The sequence below is a fragment of the Eschrichtius robustus genome, chromosome 17 (genome assembly GCF_028021215.1).
Source record: "Eschrichtius robustus isolate mEscRob2 chromosome 17, mEscRob2.pri, whole genome shotgun sequence".
In the NCBI taxonomy this organism is placed as follows: Eukaryota; Metazoa; Chordata; class Mammalia; order Artiodactyla; family Eschrichtiidae; genus Eschrichtius; species Eschrichtius robustus.
In genome coordinates this window covers 4,615,724-4,632,935 of record NC_090840.1, presented here as the reverse complement: position 1 = coordinate 4,632,935, position 17,212 = coordinate 4,615,724, and the positions used below count along the sequence as shown (strand labels likewise).

General features: G+C 42.3%; 1 protein-coding gene across 1 annotated transcript in view; it reads right to left on the bottom strand.

Moving 5' to 3' along the window:
• Positions 1-8,170: 8,170 nt before the first annotated feature.
• Positions 8,171-17,212, bottom strand: part of XKR4 (XK related 4) — a 352,195-nt gene continuing 343,153 nt past the window's right edge. Inside the window, exon 3 of the mRNA XM_068526221.1 lies at positions 8,171-9,117. Coding sequence (XP_068382322.1) covers positions 8,171-9,117 — 947 coding nt within the window. The remainder of the gene's footprint in view (positions 9,118-17,212) is intronic.

The following is a 17,212-nucleotide window of genomic DNA, read 5'->3' as shown; positions in this document are numbered from 1 at the left end:
TTTTGATGTTGATCTGTTTTGTTAAATATGATCTTTCTCTGCAAACATCATAATCAGTAACTGTACTCTTCTTGTCTGGTACCACAGCTGAAACAGTGGCACTCATCATAATGAACCACTAATGGTGGCAGGAACTGAGAAATCAGGGCTCTGACTTAGCACTACTATCAGGTCAGCTGTTTCACTGATGCTTCATGGGATTCACCAAGGAATTCTTGGTGTTGTATTCTGTGCTCATAAAAATTAATATGCTTCCTTCTCTCTCTCCTTTTACTCCATAGAGGACCTGTGGGTTTATAGGATTCCCTGACCAGAATTATTTCACTCAGAGAAAATTAGTTATGCAAGTTAATAGACATCTTTAAATAAGATGCTCTTTACATCTGTGGGAAGCCAATCACTCCGGGCCATATTGCAGGAGGGAATTGGATTGGGTACCATGCGAGCATGTGTCCTCATGGGATGGGGCTGGCTGTCCCGACTCCTGAAAGGTGATGCATCTCTTCTGGGCATGGGGAGCAGGGCTTCAGAACAACCTCTCAGGTTGCAATAACTGAGGTTTATGTCTGGAGATTTGTTATTCCTAAATAATGCATACACTGGAGGCTATGTTCTGGGGAAATCTACTAGGACATCTAACTTTTGTCCACAGAGAGATACTTTTGCGATGATTCTCTACTGATCATGGGGAAGTGGGATCTTTTATAAACCCGCATGTCCCATTTGCACTGTCCAGAGTGGGGTTTCTGGCTACCTCACAACATGTCCTGATTCTGTCTACCTGATAGTCCCTCTTCCATTCCTCTGTGGCCAGACAGAACCACTCCATTAAAAACCAGAATGGTGACTGGGACAAAAAAGTATCATATGTGCTCATAAAGGATGCTTCCGGAAGATCAGGGAAGTGTCTATTAGAAAAATTTTCAGACATCTCAGATGCATCCTAATTTTATGTCTCTTCTTAAAAGAAATTCTCAGGAATATTTCCAAAGTTAATGCAGAGATGATTGTTTTGAGTCAAATACTTTGTGCCAAAGAGTGTATTGATTTTTTTTTGTTGCTTTGTGGCCTTGATTTAAAAGTATCTAGTGTTGGAGAGGCATAAAAACAAATTACAAAACTATTTTTCTTTTTATAGACTGTCATCCATTGTTGATTTATCTTTATATCATTACCTTATGTTTGCCATTATGTGTGCTAATTGTGTATTGCAAGGCTTACATAACACAACCTTGGAAAAGCTTATGTTTCTTTATTGCTCTAGTATAGAATTAAATATAGACATTAAAAAGAGAAGCAGTGTAGTAGAGTAGAAAGTATTAGAGCTGAAGTCAGCAGACTCTTCTTCTGCTACCGATAACTAAAGTGTGGGCTGCTGGAATGTGGAATTCCTTTTGTGTGTGACTGTGTATTACCTGGCAATGCCCGTCATGTAGATCATGTGTGACAGATGAATGACTGAATGAATCCTGATGATAAAACATGCCTGGTCTCTTTGGATCCCAGTGTGCTCATCTCTAAAAGAAGTGTTCTCGAGTAACACTGAGATCTTGTTTCGATGCTATTTCCTATAAAAATTAGTGACTCCTAACTTCACCTAACTTCATAAAGATCTGCTTAAATCCTATCAAAGTCAGAAGACAGAAGATGGCTTGTATTTTTAATATGTTAAGTTCAGACTGATCCCTGTATCTATTTGTTTCAATAAACACCAGGGTTGAGAAAATTTTTGGTTTATTGTTGGCTACCTTTTTAGCACGAATTCAAGCAACACACACACGGCTGCCTACACAACAACATCTTTGGTTGGGTCACAACTCTGTCATCCTGTAGACCCCAGATGCGTTACATCTAAGCTGAGGAGGGAGAGGACACACACATTATTTTATAATCCAACTCAACATATATTTGGTAAATGTTTGCTATATTTTTTGTATGTAATCTTTCCATCTAAGATGAGGTTCCCAGATTTATATGATGGTTCCACTAGTGGTATAATAATCCTCATAAGTATTAAATTTTGTGACTTGCAAGACATTAAATAAAATTTAGGGAAAATTATTGCAGTGGAATAGAATTATCTTAAAATATGAAAAGAATGTCACTCAAAGATTTGTTAGATCCATCTTTCCTTCTTCCTTCCTTTCTCTTGCTCTCCTTTTTTTTTTTTTTTTTTTTTTTTCCCCAGTCAGAGGGTCAAGGTAAGTAGTGGGGTTTGGCTATTTTTCACTCTGCCTAACTGGATGACAGTAGCATACATGTAGAGAATACAAGAAAAGAACCATCGGTTAATTTATATTTATCACTTACTTTAGTGCAAAGTAGGGCCATGGGGGTGGGAGGGACAATTGTCTGGAATGGAAGACAAGTATTTATCTGCCTACTCTGAATTAGGGAGTTGCAGTAAAATTCAGTGACAGACAATAGAGACTTCTGTTTCTCATCACTGACTTTTTTAACTTTTCATTTTGAAGGACATCTTTGATTTTTAAATGAAATTTTCTTTGAAAAATTTGATCATCAGACCATGTTTTTGTTTCTCCAGAGACCTTGCCCAGTCAGGAAGAGATTTTGGTGGGAAACTATTCCTTGGTTTTCTAGAAAGATTTGTAGTCATTAGAAGTCATGACAAGCTGTGTGCAACTCTCAGCTCCAGTGTTTCCTAGCTGTGGGACCGACCCTTGGCTAGTTTAGTGTCTCTGAGCTTAAATTTTGTCATCTGTAAATGGTACTTAATTCATAGATGGCCTTGAGGAGGGGATGAGATCACATAGATAAAGCTGGTTAGCACAGCCCAGGCACACGATAGTCTGGGGCACAGCCAGCTACCATCCATATGGGGAAATGAATGGCATAAAGTCTTCGGGGGTGGGGGGAATAACCAAAGCAAAAATTTGATTCAGTCAGTGTTTCTGACTTATGTCAGTATATTATGGCAATGATTTTAGCAAAGCAATTAGACGTGAACTGACCCCTTATTTAGCAGAACATAGGCCCACAAAAGGTTAAAGTTTTACATTTCTGCGCTAGATCACTGCATGCAATATTACAAAGCATCTGATTTTTTTTCTTACGGAATCTAGAGAAAGAGCTTCAGATGGATGGCAAAACAACATGATGCCTCAAACACTCAAGGGAGAGCTCCTGAACCCCTCATTTCTGTGGGTAAACGGCTGTTTGCCACTTCTTCCATTTGGCTTTCTGCTGTTGTGCGAGCTCGCCTAATTGCTACAATTAGCAAAATTAAATGGCTCATTGTGTTTTTATACAATTCCACCCACATGCCGCAGAGTTCTACTTTGGAGGCTGTTGATCACAAACACTTATTGCATCTTCCCATGGGCCCATTTTTAGGACAGCCACTGGACAAGATGTATGTCCGTAGGGAGCTCTGCAGTAGACAGTGCAGCCTGCCCGGGTGAGGAGAGGAGATGGTACCCAACTGTCAAGATCGCTTCACAGCCTGATACAGGTCGGGACCAGAAACTTGGAAACGGAGGTGGGGTGGGGGTGATTGAGGGAAAAGGCCCATCCTTAGCCATTTTGAAAGGCTCCTGCTTCAGATGGGGAGAAAGGGTGTTATGAGTCACAAACTGGCAGAAGCCATCATTTTGATTGTTTTCAAAAGTGACATTGGGTTGCTGAAGATAAATGAACATGAGTTGATTTGCATCCATCACTGAAATTAGAGAGACGACCACCTCAGTCCTGCTGTGTTTCCACCACGCACATCAACCATCCTCTGAGCTATTTTTCTGAAAGACAGCCTGAGCTATTTTTTAAAAGGCTTTAAGGAATTCTCCTTAGAAACATAAAAATGCAGGCAACTCATCCAGTACTGATGAGAAACAGTGACGGCTAAGGGCAAAGACTCATGAGAATGCAGGGGAACATATATTTAGTCTCAAAAATGGTTCATTAGAAAAAAAATTTCGGGATTCTTGTCCAAACATCGTGTCAGAGCTTGCTTCCACTCAACGGCATTTGGTACACTTAAAGGCAAATATGTAACCTTACATAATCCTGCTAAGGACACCAGAGGTTTTCTTTGCTCCATTCAATCTGTTCAGAGAAAGAAACTTTGAAATGACTCAAAACTATTCTAGTCAACTGCTTAAAAGATGAGATCCTTGAGGGGGGGAAAATTCATACGAGCTAAAAGTGCTAAATTATATCTAGGTATTTCCAACCAAAGTTCACAAGCGTGCTGATGTCTTACAGACATGGGCTCTACGCTTGGGCTGATGCCAAAAAGGAGCGGGGGAAAAAGCTTTTAATCTAAAAGTTCATGTGTCAATGACATACCAATTTATATGCATGAAAGGGGCAGTATATACTTTACTCTTTTCATCTGTTACTTTAGTTGTGTGTGTGTGCACGCGTGTATTATATGTAATATGTATCTGTTATCCATACCATACACACGTATATACAATATTTTTTTAAAAAGTCATTGAGCTTTCAATTATTCCTATTCACTTTTAATTGGTTTACTTACTTCATTTATTCATAGAGCCAAAGGAATTGGGCATTTAGAAATTAAGTACAACTTCTTCAATATACTTTTATCTTTAGATTATCTTTGTATTTTCTCTTTTGCTAATACTTGAATTGCATATTCTTGCCATGTCAGTAGGAGAATTTATTTCATTTGTCGTGTTCACAGCAATATCATAAAGGAATAGTAACAAAGTGTCTGCAAAGTCAAGGTTGCTGAACTAGATAGTATATAGTTAAGTAGGACAATGGAAATGGGAGAAGATTTAAAGGACATAGTCATTTTGGGGGACCAAACTTTGACTTACATGGAGAAAAAATTTGTTTTTCTTCCACACAAATACTTAGAGTCTCAGTGTGGTTAAGATACATATGGTCCTTCATTTCAAATAAGGTTTTGTTGAGAAATGCTAATTTAAAAGTGAAAAAAACTTTTAATACTTTCTTTTAGAAAATTGCATGGTCCTATGCAAAAATCAAGCACTAGGAACAGACCCTTCACCCCTACAGGGGACCCAAGTAGACCCAGCCTAGGAAGTTAGTTGGAGCCCACAGATAAAGAATCCAGCGTTTCCAATTCGTATGCTAACCACGGCTGGTTCCTTTTGGATTCTTGAGTTACTCTCCGTGGATGACGTAATGGTAAATTGAAAATAAAATCTTAGGAAGAACTAAACTATAAATATGAAAATCAAACTTTGTTCCTTTGTACGTTGACAATGTCTCTTTAAATCCTAATACTTTAAACTCTCTGTTATCAGTGGATCTAGAAACTAATACACGTTCTCATCACCACACAGTCTCATGGCAATGCAGCACTTTATGAATCATGGAAGCAAGATTAAGTCATGATTCTCCTTGGAAGTAAAAATTTTGTTGTTGTTGTTCCTGTTTGTAATCTTGAGAAAGTTTGTAATTTATAACACGGTGGAGATGTCATTGCCTTCACAAGAATTTTTGACTAAAACATCAAAATCTTCAAGTATGCTGGATAACAGAGTATTTACAGTATTTGGGAAATCACTGAAAAATTCAAACTTCTTGCACCCTCCTGACTGCATTCTCACCTCCAAGACAAAGCACAGTACAGCATTTTTTTAGCCACACAGCACTTATTTTGACTCTTGACCTGTTAAATGAAGGATCAAGTTGAGAAATAATTTAGGACTTACATGACTGAAGAGTGATGGGATCTGTTGTGTTTGTTGACTGACATTATTATAATCTGTTATTTACTTGTGGAATCAAAGGTAGAGTCCAACTGAGCCATTCAATTTCCAAAGATCATTAATTAACGAAGCTAGTGACTCGTGGTTCGGCACCAAAGTGAAGAATCTGCCATTATAATCATTTTTTTCCTTCTACAGTTGGGGGTGGGATGTTTTCACTAACTGCCGACAAGAAGAGCGTCTTCCTGGGCCTTTACTGGTGACTAGATAATGTTTTCACATCCAAACAAAAGACTGTTATCTTTTAGTGGACTCTTGCTTGAAGGGTCCAATCATGGAGTACTAGGAAAATATGTCTACTGATAAAAATCATCCATTTTTTTAAAACATTGCGTTGGGGCTTTGTACCAAAAGAAGTCCTAGGTCGAGCCCTCTGTCACTTCCTGTGGGTGTCGTCACAGGGACAGCAGTCTCTGTATGATACACCCATTACAGGTAGTGGCTCTAGACCTTGACTATTTAAAGTTAATTGGACAGTCCAAAAAACTGAACATGTTACACTGATTTTTTTTTAAGTGACTTGACTAATATTTAGTATATCGGTTGGGTTAATATAAAACCAGGGAAGGAAGTTTAAGACATCTTCCACTGTGGTCAGGTTTGTCATAACAGATGGAAGAAAGTAATCACTTACATCTTTGATTTCCTGGGAAACATTGGCCAGTCTTGACAAGCCCTTTCTAGTTAAGCTGATTCTCTTGTCCCCTGATATTCTGATAGCACCCTTGGCCAGGTTCCTGGGGGCACCAACATGGCAAAGTAGGGTGATCTTGCAAGAGACGCATGTTCTTAACCTGCCGAGGCAGGTTGATGGGATCTGTGGACCAGTTTCTGACATCCCAAGTAACTATGATGCTTAAAGTATTTTAAACGATTCCAGGTCTATAAAAAAAGTGATGATGCTTATATGTATACCCTATATTTTTTTTTATTACAAAAATATTGAAATAATCCATGAGTTATTCCACTCTGCACCAACTATAAAAAAATACTATCAAAGTTTGACCGGCACTTTTAATGCAACAAAAAGCACCATGACCAGGGGACGCTGGGAACAGAAAGTGGGGAACGTTTACTTGCTGGACGGAGGTATTTAAAACCCAGAAGCTTGTTGTAAGAGTGCGACTTTACAAAGGACTCAAATACGAATCTTAGCTGGATCTAGTGATAAGCCCTCGATCGGTTCGGAAGGGTTTTCTCATAGCACATTCACTGCATCTGTCTGCTCATACTTACTAAAATGTGTCCCAAAGCCTCTAAAAGACACATCGCTTTGACCTTGGATGGGGGAGGGGGAGTCTGTACACAGCGGAGAGCTTTACTGTTCGTGCTCTCTTGCGCCTTCGTGGGGCTCGCGCCACTCACGCTCAGCCGTCCAGGGCGTCCCCGCCAGTCCCGTGTTGGACGGCGTTTGGCACTAGAAGGGTGTGGCGTGGCGTGTTCTGGAATCCGGCCTCTCCGCGCTCGCGCAGAGCCTCCACTCCTGGACCTGAGCACAGCGCGGCTCTCCCTCCGCTCTGCCCTGACCTTCCCATGGGAGCTGCACAGGCCAGGAAATCAGATGCTCATTTTGCCTTTTTCTCCCGCTTCCTCTTCGTGGTTTTATCACATGTTTGCAATTGAATACTGCATCCTGATTATCGTTGAACTTTCATCACCAAGGTATCTAGCTCCTTGGTCTCGTCAAAAGCCAGCCATGGGCTGCGTGGGGGGTATCTGTCATGAAAGATGTTCTCAACTGAAAATTTAAGATGAAAAAAAATCCTGACGTGTTGAAAACGAACCATTCCATCAATTCTAATACATGCGTAAACACACTTGGGTTTTCTGTCCATTGGATAGGCTTTTCACGCATGGGATTGGTTTTCACGTGAGAATGGTTTATGAATTCTTTCTAAGCTTTACTATTTTTTTTTTTTTTTTCTGGAGTCTTGAGGGATATGCTTTCTCTCTCTTTGCTTGTATATTCCCGTGGGAATCACAGCTTTGCATCAAAAGAAATCACCTAAGCTATTTTGACAGGATTGGGGGGTGTGTGTGTGTTAGTGTGTGTGTACACGTGTGTGTATGACTCAGTATATTTTTATGCAAAGATCACTTAACTCCATCAAAACACCCTACTGATCGGAGGCAACATTTCCCATAATAATAGTACCCTCAGGTGGATGTGCTGAAAGGTGGGGCAGGAGGGGTTGGTGGCAACAAGGGGTCCTACTGAGCTAGCCTGGTCCCTTCAGATGGAGCAGGAGGGTCTCTGGGCGGCTTTTTGAAAGGAGGCCAGCAGCAGGCTGTCAGCGGATGGAGGGCCAGACACGCATCCCGATGACGGTCAGACTGGGAACATCACAGCTCGTTGCCCTGCTCCAGGGCAGAGTTTCATTATTGCCACAGCCCGGCTGTCACCCCTCGGTCCGGAGCTGGGGGCTCCTCCGAGTCCTTTCGTTTTACAGAGTGGTTTCGTACTCCAGCCGCTCCTGAACGAAAGCATCGTCTTTGTACTGCAGCCTCGGAGGAGACGGGGAACCTTCAAAGGCTAAGATGGCCTTTCGGAGGCTCCGGTCCAAAACGTGTCTCTCCCACGCTGGGTACCTATTCCTGAACAGGTCAATTTTAATGACAGATTCTTCAATCCGTGGTGGGCGAGAGGACGGGGTGGACGGGGCCGTGGGCCTCACCTGAAACACAGGCACGCACCCGTCCCGCTCTGCGAATTTCTGGTCGCGGTCGCCGGCGACGCTGCGGGTGTTGGAGAGGGACCGCAGGGCGCTCGTGGCCGCTTCTGGAGACGGCGTGAAGGCAGCGGCGGGGTCCCCGCAAGCACAACTTGGGGACCGCCCAAGTCTGGGTCCGTTGGGGTGAAAGAAGGCATAATACATCAGCATAAAAACAACGCCAGTTAAAAAGCTGCTGAATACCACACACAGCGCTGGGATGGCAAATGCGTCCGCGATCTGGGGAGCCTTGTAGAGGTACCAGAGGGCACTCAAGGCCGTGTTTTCCAAAAGGATCACAAAATAGTAAATGAAGAGCCTGCAGCGTGTCCTGCCCTCCTTGACGTTGAACCAACTGAAGATGTAGATGATCCCCACCACCATGTCGAACACGATCTCTTCCCATTTGGTGATACAGAATTCTGTCTCACAGTGGACGATCCAGAAGGTCATGATGCACCAGTGAAGGACGATGAAGATCCCAAAGTAGAGCTGGAAAACCGAGGCGAAGAGGGCGAAGGTGATGACCCTGGCCGCAATGGTGAAGAAGTGCCAGCAGAACTGGATGACCACGGCCATGTAGCTGATGGGCTTCTTGTCATCACGAGAGTCCCGGAGGGCCTTCTGGTAGGAGGCCAAGGCCCAAGCCAAGGACACGAGGGAGGCGGCCGCCGTGAAACCTACAAAGGCAAACAGGAAGACAGGCTGTCAAAGGCGAGATGCAGTGTTGTCCCTGGGAAGAAGTCACATGGGGCTGGGGGCTTGGGGCAGGCTAGCTTCTACCACAGCAAAGCTCTTCATTTCTTGGAGTTTTAGCTGGCCTAAACACTCAGATGGGGGTCCTAGGATCTGTCCTCTAAGGGGCCCCAACTATATGGACAAGACTTGAGGCTAATGGGAGTGCTACTGGGGACCGGCATGGAGCCTGGGGCTGAAGATGGGGAGGGGTGTTAGCTTTCTGTGTATTCGGTGTAAAGAGATGAGGGAGGTCCTTTTGTTTGGCAGCAAAATAACTGTGGATGGGAGGCTGACAGAACTTGCTTGCTGTTTCATCTTTGCCACTTACGACCTGCATGACTTTGGACAATCATTTAAATTGGCGTCCTCATTCAGAAAGTGGATGATCTCCAGGGCTCCCTGTCAGCTTTGAGATTCTGTGATTGAAAGGGACAGATAATGACAGGAAACTTGAGGGGCTAGTTGGTTCACCTTTCTGCTTCTAAACAAGAATAAATGTAGTTCGTTCACCAAAGAAAGTTAACTGCCTCTTGAAAATAAGAAAAGGAGTCCGTGGAATCTCCTTGGCCATGTTTCTTGTGATACCTGGTGTGCAGTCTGTCCTAATATGATCCGAGACTCTTCCTACAGCTTCTTTCCACTCAGAAGAAGAAACGTCTGCTCACTGTCACGCACCTCTTATTCTTTCACGAATTAAATATTGTACAGAAATCACGTATCAACCACTTTCCTTATTACGCAGTGAGCCCCATTTGGTTAGTATCCTGCCAGAAGTATGTTTCCAAATTTTAAAAACATCATTCTTATTGCTCCCCTCCACTCTCGCTCCACCTGCTGTGTCTGAAACGTCACCTCTGTGGTCGTGATGTGGACGGGGCTCACCGGAAAACACACCACCTCCTTCAGGAGAGAGCTCTCTGGGCAGTTCCACTTTGTCACTGACACGTCAGGTCAGTCTGCACCGCAGCTGGTTTACTTACTAAGCCCTAACAAGGCTTACCAACACTAACAAAGGTTTTGCGTGTTTTTAAGTCCAGCTAGCTTTTCCTCACCAGATCTATTCCTAACCATAGTTCTCCCGCTATGGAATGGGGGTGGCCAATAACTTAGGATGGAATTTGCACTTTTCTTTTTATACTTTAATAGAGAAAATCTGTTGTCTATGGTCCTTGAAAAATGAATTTCAAAAAATGACTCTTGGGGGAAAGAGCCACACTAATTGATAGAAAAAACATTCAACCTCGAAAACCATTTCTTACACATTCTCCTTGGGAAAGGTGAACTCCAAAAAATAATTATTATTGATAAAGAAAATATCTTCCAACAACACGTCTCATGTCTGCTCCCAATCAAGCCAGCAGAACATCCATGTCTTACACTGGGCCTTCAGGGTTTTTTCCGGCCAGCCAAAAAAACCCTTTCATTACTGCAACTCTCAGGCAGTGTAGGCAATACTCCTAGGTCAGTTAGCCACCAGTGCACAAAGGAGTTTGCGATAATATAACTTCTAGGCAGTGGAAGCACCAACATCTATTTATTCCAAAGCACCTCCAAGAGTGAGAAGAGAGGGAAGGAGGAAAAGTTACAGAAAGAAGAAACAAGGTGAGAGGATGGGAGATAAAAGGTGATGGAATAATTATGCGAAGGACATACTTATTATCAGTCTCGTGTATAAGAACAAAGCATAGTGCCATTTTAATGTCAACACCCGTGTGTGGGACACAGAAGCCCTCAGGAGCTCGTTCCTGATTGGCACCATTTGCGACGGTGCGGGTCGCTTCTTGCATAGACTGTGTTCTCCTTATGCATTTGAGCTGTGCACCTGGGCTGCTTCTCCACAAGCACGCCCTCCGGGTTTCCACCCGCCCGCATCCTTCAGGACCGCGCGGAGCACAGCGCCACCTTCAGGAGGATGGCTGCACTGTTGGTCAGGCTCCAGCCAAGGAAGGAGCGAGCGACTCCATTGGGTAGTCAGATCAGGGTACCAGTTATCGAAGGCTGTTATTCAAAGCAGTGAAAATAGTAAACATCAACAACCAACTTTACGTATACAGCATCCTAAAATAATCCGTTGTCAGATTTTAAGAGAATTGGAAAATTAGCTTCATCCACATTCCCCTGTAATCATCACCCCTTTTATCATTATGCCCTAAAAAAGGAATTCAGCCTGCATTTGACACACCATAAAATTGTTATGACAATATTCTGGCAGTAGAAAAATGAAGACTTTCTATCAGCTTTGCTTTCTATGTATCTTACAATTTAAGAAGCCACTACCAAAGGCAAATTTCATGCCCATCATAACCATTCCCTTCATGAATTATCTGCTTTCACAAGAACTAGAATTTCCCTTGTTCATTTGATGGTGACTTTCTTTTTCATCAGTTTAGCAATTAATTTGTATAAGACAAATATATGCCTGAACAGAAAACAGGGGGCCATTTTAGAATTACTCCTCATTACAAATTCACACCCGCCATGAAACGCTTTAATTCTTTTGTTTGTTATGTAAATGATATCAGCTCAGTTGTTTCAAATGCCAACGTAGATGTCCTCCACAAGGCACTGTGTTATTATAGGGGTAGAATTCTCTAGAACTTCTGAGGCGCTGTGCTGGAACATGGAACTCTAAGTGCTCCTTTAGCCAACAACATATATTTAAACTTTTTATTTGAAAAGAATTGTAAACTTACAGAAAAATAGCAAGACTAAAAATAGTAATTGGACACATATATCTTTGCCCAGATTGTCATTTGGCCTCATTTGCTTTATCACTGCCTTCTCTCTCTCTCTCTCTCAAACATTTGAAAGTATATTGCACACATCACAGCTGCTGTGTTCCAAATTTACAGGTTGAAATCCTACCCCTTAAAGGTGATGGTATTAGTAGGTGGGGCCTTTGGGAGGCCCTCATGAGCAGGATCCCTGGAGAGAACCCTACCCCTTCTGCCATGTAAGAATATCACGAAGAGTCTTCCACCCAGAAGAGAAGAGGGCTCTCACCAGACTGTGCTGGAACCCTGACTTCCAGCTTCCAGATTCCAGAACTGTGAACAAGATGTCTCTGCTGTTTATAAGCCACTCAGCCCGTGGTATTTTGTTATAGCAGCTGGAAAGGACTAGCACAATGATTCTTTACCCTAGAATACACCAGTGTCTCTTTCCTATGAAGAGGGATATTCTCTTAGATAACCACAGTACATTTATCAACGTCAGTCCATTTAACATTGGTACAATTTTTCTTTTTAATCCACCATCAATGTTCCACTTTCATCAATTGGCAAACAATGTCCATTACAGGATTTTCCCTCTGGTATAAGATTGAGTCTAGAACCAGGTATTGCATTTGGTTGTCTTATCCATTTAGTTTTCTTTAATCTGGAATGTTTGCACAGACTTTCTTTGCCTTTTATTATTTGACATTTTTTGAAGAGTACAGTACTTAAAAAAGAAAGAAAGAAAGAAAGAGAGAGAGAGAAAGAAAAAGAAAAAGGAAAGAAAAGAGCGTTCCTCTTCCTCATTTTGGGTTTGTCTGCTTGCTTCCTAATGGTTATGCATTCTAAGCTGGAATACTACATAAGTGACACTGAACAATATTATTCCCATCACATCATTAAAATACTAAACTATAAAGATTCCTTCTGTAGTCCTGGGAGGTGTATAGTGGGTCTCATAGTATTTTCTTTCAAAACAATGAATAGCATATAACTTATGAAAACTTCATTCTAAGGTAAAAACCAGCGCCAGAGGACTCCATGGGATCACACTATTTATTAAAATGTTAAAAAAGGTGATAAGACCTCAGAGCTCCCCTAGTGCAACAATCTCATTTTAAAGAAAAGAAACTGAGTCTTACTCTCAGGTGTTAAATGATTTATCTTCCCTCCCTCCTCTCCCTAACTTGTCTCCAGTGGAAATTATGGAAGAGGTGTGGGCAAAAGTTCTATCATCTGCATTTAAACATTATCTCCTCTTGGAAATAATGGATAAAGGGATTAGGATAGGATATAAGACCCTTGAAATATTACAATCCAAGAGATCGTTTTATGTTGAAACCTCTAAACTAGAAGGGGACTACTTCTGGCCCCTGAATGAAATTAGTTCTCTCTAGGAGTATATTTTATATCAAGCACACCCCCGCCCCCATTCTCTTCCTTCAGATCACTTATCCCAGCTTATAATTATGTTTTATTTTGTGCTTGTTTAATCACTGTGTTTCTTACTGGAGTGGACCTTTAGGTAAGGAAAAGTACCTGCTTATTTACTTTTCTGTCATTTTGTGCCTTGCATGGTGCCTGGCATATATTATGACTTGGAAGGAAGAAAGAAAGAAAGAGAGAGAGAGAAAGAAAGAAAGAGAGAGAGAGGGAGGGAGGGAAGGAGGGAGGAAGGAAGGAAGGAAAGAAAGAAGGAAGAAAGGAAGGATTCTAAAGGTAGAGTCAGAACCACAGATAGAATGAGACATTCAAAAAATTTGCACCATTCTTCATTGCTCTCCTATTCTGCTTCTTTGCAATTTCAGTCTGAGCTGCAAATGCCAAAACACTGCGAAATGAAACCTGTCCTCCCGTTGTGTTGTTCGTGGCCTGAGTGTAAACAAGAGTTCCTGGAAAAAACCTAGAGAATGCTTTATAGGATTTATAGCCTAATTCCCTGGATGTAGGAGATTCAGGGAATTGAACCAAGTACTCTAATTCTTTGATTCTTCAACAAACAGAATGAGCCTGTCTCTTTCCTTCTCCCTAGGGAGGGCAGAACTGCTGCCCTTCCCCTGCTACAGGCCAGCCAAGGGTTAGTCTCAGGGAAACACCTGGCCACTGGCCCATGTTCACAACCAAACTGCAGCTGGTGAGAAGGGCTCTTTTTTTTTTAGAAGAAATTATTATTGTGTAAAATTTCAAACATACTTAATAGCAGAGAGAATAATAGAACAGGTATACCCTTCATGCAGAATTAACTCCTAGGTCTGAGTTCTGAAATCCATCACGAGGGAAGCGTGAGGTTTGGCCGGCAGGGGGCGCCTCTCGACGGAGCGTTGGCTCGCGCCTTCCTGAATCTTCCTGATGCTCCTCTCCCTTTACTGCGAGACAGAAGAGCTGTGCTGGAAGCTGACTCGCCGGTAGCTGATGTTTTCTCGGCTCTTCCTGGGAAGCCTGAACTGGTAGCTCTCAGCCCGACTCCCTCTAGCTCAGCTGGTCCCCCAGCCACCCTGCCAGCTCTCCCTTTTCCCTGACACAGGAAATGCTGTGCTCTACCTTGAAAAGCCACATCTCTCGGTTAATCCCTCCTCATCCTTCAGTTTCCAGTTTAAGCACCATTCCTCTGCTTAGGGAAGCCTGTCCCAGTTCCTAATCTAAGTCCAGCTCCCCTGCTAGCTATAAGCGCGCATCACACGCGTCTCAGTGTGCCAGCATCTGCCACTCTGCTTGGGCACCAATTGCCGAAGATAGCCCATTTGTCATCCAGTAGCTGCTCTCATATTGCCTCCCAATCTGCCCACCATCTTGATCGCAAACTTCTTTATTTCCCTTCTTTCCACCCCATTTCTCCATCCTGTCAATTTCAACATTTTTTTGGAGGAAATTTTAAGTATTTTCTCACCAATGGTTTGGGAACGGATGATTTACAACTTAACCCTCCTCCTTATGGAGGCAAGATTATCACATGACCATTCATAACGTATGTAGTCTTTCATCACAAACACAATAACTTTTTCCCCCTAAAGTACAGTCCCTGAACAAACAGACAAAATATTGAATTTTAGATGACCACATAATGTTGATTTCTTGCAGTCGAAACAAGTTATGGTTTCCTTTTTTTCCCTTCTTCACTCAAGTCACAGAAGATAAAACCTACAGCTTCTGACTTTGAGTTCTGAGTTTCTCTTACCCAAAAGAAAGATACACACTCTAAAAAAAAAAAAAAAAAAGTTACAGCTCCGTTAGTGAGTGGGAGGCACATAATCACAGACAAAGAAGGAGGGAGTGTTTGTGGGGGTCCTCGCTTTGTGCACAGGGATGAGCTAGGTACCTACAGCCTTTGTCCAATTTAAATTTCATGATGACAGTTTGAGGCAAGCACTGTTTTGCATTCAGGGAAACAGAGACCAAGAGAGAGGCTAAATAACTTGCCCAAGCTGATGTGATTAGCCAGGAGGACAGACATCTGAATTCAGGGATTCCAAGCTCTGCACCATGACCACAGACTGGATGGGACCGGCAGCCACAGCAGGCAGGATGAGGTGTGGAGGACAAGTGTGTGAGGTGTAGAACTCATGGGCTGGCGGGATGGAGGTGACCCCAGAATAGTGCCACCCTCAGGGGTCTGACCCCGAAGGCTTCCATCACACCTGCTCCTTCAGGCTCACCGTGACCACACTTATTCCCAGACCAAGGGATCCCATTTGGGTTTCTTTGCACAAAATGAATCAGAAGCACAAGCACCTAGGAGGAAAATCAGGTTTTTGTTATCTTCACATTTTCTGGACTAAACAGCCCTCCTAATTTTCCTGAATCTTTTTTTTTTTTTTGACCACATCACACAGCTTGTGGGATCTCAGTTCCCTGACCAGGGATCGAACCCTGGCCCTCGGCAGTAAAAGCATTTAGTTCTAACCACTGGACCACCAGGGAATTTCCTTTCCTGAATTTTTATCTGAGGAAAAATGTTGCCCAATTCAAGAGTAGCAGGTCATGAAACCAGAAAGGTTTTCTATTTCTTCAGCATGTTTAGAGCTTGTCTCTTACTTACAGAGCTAAAAGCAGGAGATCCACTTGGCTGGACTCTTTATCGAATTCACCTAGTTGAAAGAATGTAATAATTGAAAAAATGTAAAGCCCCCTATGCTGTGATCTTTGTGGAGTGAGGTGAAGGGAAGGAAAGTAATACAAACTTCACTGGGTCTAAGATGTTCGAAATCTTCTTGCGTTGAAACCATTTTATCTCTGTTTTAAACCTTGTAATAGTTGTGATTAAAAATATTTAAATGCTTTAATATGTTTAATTTTGGTAGGGATACGCACTCTCTTCGTAATCCATCCTGAGGATTTCAGCTTCTTTGCAAGGCAAATTTAAGGCTGCTAAGGAGTTGATAAGGGAAACACTGAATTGAAATTTTAAAAAGTATTTTAATAGGAAAGCAGTTGAAGAAAGTTGTTGGGAGAAGCAAAGTGTCTCTCCTCCTTAAGAAATGTGGAAAGTAATTTCCTTCTGATTGGAAAAAAAAAATCTTAGGTGATCTCACATAGCTGCAGCTCATCTTAATTTTTAAATTATTTTTAGATTAAAAAAAAAATCCCAAGGAGGCAAACATTCTGTGTGTAGGAATTTGAAAACATCTAATAGTTTTTCTCTAGGAAAAAATTCTGTATTTAGGAGGTGAGAAGTCACCATTCTTTGTACAGTATTACAAATTACAAGGTAAATTTACATTGAAAATAAAAAGATGATAGAAATGACTACTCAAAAGACGTAAAATAAGTAACCCGAGATGCCCAGTAGAATTATATTTTTCTTTAGAGTAAGTTTATTTTCCATACCATTATTTTTTTTTTTTACTATCACTCTATTTTTTTCTTATAGATTAAAAATTTATTTATTTTATTTTTGGCTGCTTTGGGTCTTCATTTCTGCACCCGGGCTTTCTCTAGTTGCAGCGAGCGGGGTCTACTCTTCGTTGCGGTGCGTGGGCTTCTCACTGTGGTGGCTTCTCTTGTTGCGGAGTACAGGCTCTAGGCACGCGGGCTTCAGTATTTGTGGCTTGTGGCCTCAGTAGTTGTGGCACTTGGGCTCAGTAGTTGTGGCTCGTGGGCTCTAGAACACAGGCTCAGTAGCTGTGGCACACGGGCTCAGTAGTTGTGGCGCACGGGCTTAGCTGCTCCACAGCATGTGGGATCTTCCTGGACCAGGGCTCGAACCCGTGTCCCCTGCCCTGGCAGGTGGATTCTTAACCACTGCGCCACCAGGGAAGCCCTCTATTTTTTTCTTGAAGTTTTCCTCTGTTGGATGGTAGGGGGTGTAGTGGGGCAAAATGAAAAG